The 6862-nt window shown below is 40.5% G+C and overlaps 1 protein-coding gene across 2 annotated transcripts; it reads right to left on the bottom strand.

The window, feature by feature from the left end:
• Window positions 1–27: 27 nt before the first annotated feature.
• lpar2a (lysophosphatidic acid receptor 2a) lies at window positions 28–3099 on the bottom strand. 2 transcript variants are annotated; one of them, XM_030407435.1, is made up of 5 exons: window positions 2888–3092; window positions 2596–2679; window positions 1467–2210; window positions 768–1033; window positions 28–274 (listed from the first exon to the last, which is right to left on the bottom strand). In XM_030407435.1, the coding sequence occupies exons 3-5, from the start codon at window positions 2206–2208 to the stop codon at window positions 230–232; spliced, it is 1053 nt and encodes a 350-aa protein (XP_030263295.1). In that variant the 5' UTR covers window positions 2209–2210; window positions 2596–2679; window positions 2888–3092; the 3' UTR covers window positions 28–229. The 2 variants fall into 2 exon arrangements, with proteins under 2 accessions (XP_030263295.1, XP_030263294.1); XM_030407434.1 differs by lacking the exon at window positions 2596–2679 and having other exon boundaries at window positions 2888–3099.
• Window positions 3100–6862: the final 3763 nt, after the last annotated feature.

The following is a 6862-nucleotide window of genomic DNA, read 5'->3' as shown; positions in this document are numbered from 1 at the left end:
CCCAACATGGATAAAACTTTTTCAGCCTTTCAACAGATGCACCTTTTAATGTTTTATTTATTCAATTTACAAATGCAACATGGAGGAGAGGTAGTATGGCAGACGTTAGATGATGTCCAGCAGAAAAGACAATCAATGGATTTTAGACATGTGTGCTGGTTAGATGTCCTAGGCCTGCAGCCATCGTCATCCCTACATCACTGCCCAACTGTCTTCTGTTTTGTTTCTGTCAGGCGGTCTGATCTTCTGACTTCTCGACACAGCCACGATTTTCCTGTAGACAAAACATAGTTTACACTTTTGTGACGTAGGGTGAAAAACAGGTTTTTAATTTCCTTTGCTATTCAGCTTCAATCCCATTTTCTAATATTGTTTCTCCAAAATGTGAGTTGTAGTCATTTAATGCACCGTTTTCCCTCCAGACACTGTTGAGATAAAAAGTCTCGACTTCAAAGATTAACAAAAAAAACAAAGAAAGAGGAGGAATTTCACGATTCCGTCCACCATCTAGTACCAGGTACCCGATATGTAAAAATGAAAATCATCATGTGCATTGGTGTGGCAAGTGAAAACCTAAATGACTCACGGAGAGGGAATGTAAGAAACTAAAATCTCTGCAGTTATTGAGGAGGTATAGTTAGAATACTGGTTGTTTTGTTTGTTTTTGTAGTCAATCTAGCTCCCAGGCACTGATAAAAATAGAATAAAGCCTGTGTTAAGCCTGGGAGTTTAAAATGTATATATGATGCATTCATGTGGTCAACAACCTTGTTTGAACTCCGTCTCTCTGACAGCGGCGAGGTAATCACACGCGACTGCTCCGTCTTCTGTTCACACCGGCAGCACAGGATTGACTTGAACGTGCTGCGCATCTCGGCGTCTCTCAGGGAATAGATGATGGGATTGACCAGAGAGTTGCACTGTGCCATCAACAAACAGAACTTCTCATAGGTGTTGGCGTGGCTGGCTTGACCCAGCAGCCCGTCCAGTAAGAGGGTCATGAGGCCCGGCGTCCAGCAGATAACGAAGGCGCCTGCAGAGATGTGGGTTCATAATGAAGACAGACAAAAATCAAGACAGTCACAATTTACGCAAAAGCAGTGATGTAACCTGTGCCTTGATTGCTTAATATCTAATTTAACTGCCAGTAAGAACATATTTACTTCCTGCAGATTAGTCACCTGAGCAATCAAAGAGGTGGATAATGAAGACAACATGTAACTTTACTGTGACACGGAAAATTCCAAAGAACAGTTAAGACACCATGGTGATGACGTAGAAGGACTGAGTTGTAAAACCAGTTTCTGGCAAAGTGGGAAGTACATGTAGCAAACAACACAGATCAACAACAGGATATCTACCTCTTTAAGTGGTAGTTCAATTTGAATCGGGAAAACGAACCTCACAAACATGAGGCCTACAACTAACATCCAACAGTGGAGGGTCACACACTGACAACTTCTCACCCAGAACCATGGAGATCGTTTTCATCAGGTTGACGACAGTCTGGCTGTGCTGCATCTCCGAGCTGTGCTCAGACGCATACCTGCTCTTGTATCTCACATAGACGAAGATGCGGGTGTACATGGCTGCCATGACGAAGAATGTGAGCAGGTTGAGAATTGCCCAGAAGATAAGGAAGCGACGACTGTAGAGGGGTGCGACGGTGGAGCAATCCTCCAAATCACACTCGCAGTTCCAAACTGTTGAGGGCACCAGGCCCATGATAATGCTCACGGCCCAGATGCAGACTATCAGCAGCACCACACGCCGCTTGGTCATCTTGCTGTGTAGCTGCATGGTGATTATGGTCTGGTGGCGCTCCACTGCGACAGCCAGCAGGTTGGCCACTGAGGCTGTCAGGCTGATGTCAATCAACGCCCCTCGGATATACCACTGCTCTTTAGAGAGCGTGCTGGTCCAGGGGCCCGTGTTCAACATCAGGTTGGCGTAGGCGATACCTGCAAACAGGTCTGCTGCAGCCATATTGCCCAGGAGATAATAGATAGGGAAGTGGAAGCGTTTGTTCAAGAAGATGGCCACCATCACCATCAGGTTGGCCAGGAGTACGATGACACATACTGTCAGGCCAAGTCCAATCACCACAAAGTCCCGCGCCGTCCACACCACACTGATCTTCTTACCCACAAAGTTGTAGAAGAACGTGACATTGTGGCTGTAGTTGCAGGTATTCCACTCACTGTCCATTACTGCAGACACAAAACAGACACTTATGGATAAGTACAGGTTGTCAACAAGCGGTGCAACAACTGCTGATGATCATTAAAGGGCCTTCCTTACAGTACACCTTCAATATTAACCAACAATTTAGAAACACTGATACAAACCTTAGTTTGCATTAATATACTGAACAGTGGCCTGTGTTTGTCAGATCACTTGCTGTCCACCCTGGATAAATTTAGCACAGTGGTTCTTAGTGTGGTCAGGACACAAATAACTAGCAACGGTAGAAATTGAGCATAAGTTCAGGCTGCACACTCTTCTTATCTCCAAGTGTGAGTGACAGATGTGTTAGTGCAGCTATAACCAACATGTCAGAGATGATTCAACAAAAACGTGGGTAATTCAACTCACTTGTCTCGTCTCCAAAATGTCATCAAGTATTTTTTTTAAAAATGATCAAAACAAGAACTTCACACTGCTCTTCCAAAGGCTCAACTAAAATCAAACAGAAGACGCAGAAGATAATTAAACGATTCACCTTTTCATTCTGAAGTATGAAACTAAGAGAGACACATCAGTCAACAAATAAAACATGCAGGCTCAACTTAAAGGACGTATCACACCAGATAAGCAGAAACGTGTGCTGAGAAGATTTTCAGACTCTCTACAGAAGAAATGTTATTAGTCATTATTTGAAACCTACCGTCGTGTCGAACGTTTCCTCCATTTAGACAGTTCCGATATGAAACCTCGGTTGTTTAGCTGACATTTGAGAAGACGGACGCTTCACTTCTGCCTTTCGAAACCACGCACACTTTCTATTCGGCGGCTGAAATGAATCATTCTCACTCAGATCAGCTGGAGCCGACAGGCAGGTAGTGGTGCTGCCTCCAACTGCAGCCTGAGATATCGGGAAAAAACACACACGCAGGTCAATTTCACTCTTTTTGTATCTCTGTAGACCACCTTTTGCTATGAAAAGTCAAATTTTTAAACAGTTAAAAAAAGAAATTGCTCAAACAGCTTCAGCTCAAACAGAGTAATGTTGTGGTTAGTCTAGTGTTGGTGCGCGTCTCCCAAAGACCACAAGTAAAACTACAAGAGAAGTAAGTAATGAAACATTACGTAGTCGTGTTACCAAAGCAATTAAATACATATAGGTATATATTCATATATCTAAAACGAAACACATTCAAAAGACATTTACTGGGAACTTGTGAATAAGTCATCAGTGGTTTCCAGAAACACCCGAAACCCACGTAGCACGTTCAAAACGCGACTTGTTTTGACTGAATGATTACATTCTACATTTTCAGTGGATATTACAAAGACTTTTCTAAAGAAGATATTCATAGGTACGACAAGAATACTGTTATATTATCTAACCCTAACCAGACATATTAAACAGTGGATTGACGTTACTTTTATTTTGAAGGTATTTGCCGGATGTTCAGCATTGTGTTACTGCTGGCGGTTTGACTTGTGGATATATGGATGCACTGCCCTCCTGTGGTCGCAGGGAGGAACTGTAATGCCACAGTAACGTCGTTCATAACTCAATCGGAGTATCAATGAAGATTTCATAATTAATGTGATTGCGACATTAATACATGAAGGAATAACTGAGTAAATAAAAAAGTTTACTTTCATTAAATTTCCAGTAATCGTCTGAAGCTTGAATGTACTCAGAATCATGAGTGCACTCTGCCCTCTTGTGGTGACAAGGAGGAACTACATCACATTACACCACATTAAACCCACTGGGAAAAACGCCCTGTCGTGTCTAGCGGAATATCATGTGCCCCTGTGTTGTATTTGTAGTGTTTTTCAGAGGCAGGTAGCCACAGCAAGACGCACACCCTTAAAAAACTTGAGGAAAAATAACATCTCTTTCTTTTATTTCTTTTTATAAATTTCTATCTCAACTTTGAATCATAACAGATTATGAATGATGATTAATCAAGTGTACGCACATAATAATAATAATAATAATAATAATAATAATAATAATCATCATCATCATCACAATAATAATAATAATCACAGTCCTCAACATACTCGAAGTCAGTCGGGCCTGGTTAGGCAGGGTTGAGCTTCCGGGGTGAGAATAGTGCGATAGAGGGAAATAGAGAATAGGCAAGAGTGTGATGATTAGTCTGATACGGAGTAAGCCACTCGTAATAAGTGTGTTTTCAGGCGAGATTTACAAGTGATGTAAATGATACATAAATATTAATCATAAATATAGTTATCAGAATTATTACTACTGAAAATTTGTGGACTGAGTGTGAAGGAACATTAAGTGTGGCAATGTCTATGTTGACGTTGTCAAACGTGTTAGTAGAATCATGGATCTTTAACGCCCCCCCCCCCCCCTCCCCCCGTGGCCACAGTGAGGAACTACATGGACGTATTGTAGTGACTGGAGGTGTGCTAGTTACGGACAGTGAGCGCTAGGTGGCGCAATGACTCATGGGAGTGTAATGTCAAATACTTACGAGACTGTTATTGTTCACATATGTTTCGTTTTATTATTTTCTGTTGATTTTCTAAGTGCTGTGGTTGTGTCCTGTTATGTTCTAAAGATGTGAGTGTTAAATTTGCATAAACAGAAGTGTAACATTGAGCCACCATGGCCGAATATGATATAGAGGGTAATGGCATTCATCAAACGTACAAAAGTTAGCTTTTGCGGTCCCGGAGCTCTGCAGCGGAAGTTGCATGAGATAAGAATTTCTTATTGGGAAGCTCGCCACAATATTAATCAGGACCTGCTGTGCGGTATTTTGGTCCTAACACTGACTTTGTCACTCTGGATTTGTTTGAATTTCATTATCTCACCTCCACGTCAACGTAGCCATTTGCATCAATACTTATTATATTACTATATTAATCAATATCTTAATTATTAATTAACACTTTTTCCCGCAATATGCGATATTTAACAGTGATGATGTAATTCATCTCTATGACAGAACAAGAAATTCACCGTAGTTTTATCTATGAAATGAATTACCTACTTTAATGATAGCTAAAAGTTATACGATAGTTAAAAGTTAACGTGGCTAGTGGTGAAAGAGCTAGCGTGATCAAGCTAACGTCAATGCAGAACGAATACAATACTACAACTTCCAGGGAATTCTTTCAAAAATAATAAAAACTTAATCACGGAAACGCGCTTCACCGAAATATAGTGCTCTTTGGTGTTCACAGTTACTAAATGTGCGAGTTACTTTGGAGTTATAATACAAATATTTCCACCAATTATCCTATCTTTTTGTGTTGCTTTCATGCGTACAGTTACTGTGTTATATGACAGTTGAAAGTTATGTGGCTGACGAAGAGAGCTAGCATGTTCAGCACGAGCATGGGTTAGCTTGTTCGTAAAGCCGAGAGACAATGGCGACTTCCTCACTTGTTAATATATGTTACTGTAAACGCCACACGCTCAAAAGATATGCGATACCGAGCAATAACAATGTAATCCATTCGAGTGAACAGTTACCTCTTATTAACCTCAAATATTTACTCAGAATGGATGGTCAGCCTGATTTGGTGTCCAGAATTACAACTGTTCACTGCCCTCTTGTGGACACACCTGGGAACTACAGCATGAAATTGGTTAAACTAACGTCAATGTGGACGTAATACAAATACTAGCACTTCCGGTGAATTCTCTCAAAATAAAATCATCTTAAACACGGGAAAAAATCTCCGACGAAATATAGTGCTCTTTGGTGGTCATAGTTGGAAATTAAATGTGCGAGTTATTCTGTAGCTGTAAAACAAATATTTCTACCAATTATTCTTTTTGTATTGCTTTCATGCTTACAGTTACTGTGTTATATGACAGTTGAAAGTTATGTGGCTGGCGAAGAAACTAGCATGTTCAGCACGAGCAAGGGGCTAGCTTGTTCGTAAAGCCGAGACAATGGCGATTTCCTCATTGTTCCTCATCTGTTACTGTGAACGCCAAACGCCCAAAAGATATGCGATACCGAGCAATAACAATGTAATCCATTCGTGTGAACAGTTACCTTTATATACCTTAACTTCAATTTATTCAGGGTGGATGGTCAGCTTGATGCAGTGTTGTAATTACAACTGTTCACTGCCCTCTTGTGGTCACACCGAGAAACTGCAATATGAAATTGATCACGCTAACGTCAATGTGGACGTTATATAAATACTAGAACTTCCGGCGACTTCTCTCAAAATAAAATAAACAAATCCACAGAAACGCATTAAGCCACAAGCAGCAAGAAATAACAATGTAATCCACTGGTGTCAACAGTTAGTCAGTTTGATTGCATGTCCAGAATTTCAAGTGTTCACTGCCGTCTTGTGGACACAACTAGGAACTGCAATATGATATTGGTCAAGCTAACGTCAATGCAGACGTTATTAGAATTATTAGCACTTCCGGTAAATTCTCTCTAAATATAAATGAACATTTGTGAGTTGAACTTATTTGTACTATTCATATTAATAATAATAACGATTATTTACACTATTAATATTGATAATGCTGTACCTTAACTAATTGTTGTAGTGTAGTTCGTTTTTGTGACCGCTAGAGGGCAGTAAAGACTCCTGTAAACCAAGTTCTACCGTCAAGTCAGACTTAATACCATACCAACACTTCCGGCTAACACTTTCAAATTAAAACGATCTGATG

The sequence above is a fragment of the Sparus aurata genome, chromosome 23 (genome assembly GCF_900880675.1).
Source record: "Sparus aurata chromosome 23, fSpaAur1.1, whole genome shotgun sequence".
Lineage (NCBI taxonomy): Eukaryota > Metazoa > Chordata > Actinopteri > Spariformes > Sparidae > Sparus > Sparus aurata.
The sequence above is the reverse complement of the archived record's forward strand: the minus strand, read 5'-3'. Positions and strand labels throughout refer to the sequence as shown.

Coding starts and splice junctions, on each gene's coding strand:
- lpar2a (XM_030407434.1), bottom strand. CDS start 2,208: ATGGACAGTGAGTGGAATACCTGCAACTACAGCCACAATGTCACGTTC. Junction 1,034..1,466: donor AACGATCTCCATGGTTCTGG/GTGAGAAGTTGT, acceptor ACATCTCTGCAG/GCGCCTTCGTTATCTGCTGG. Junction 275..767: donor AGAGACGGAGTTCAAACAAG/GTTGTTGACCAC, acceptor TTTTGTCTACAG/GAAAATCGTGGCTGTGTCGA.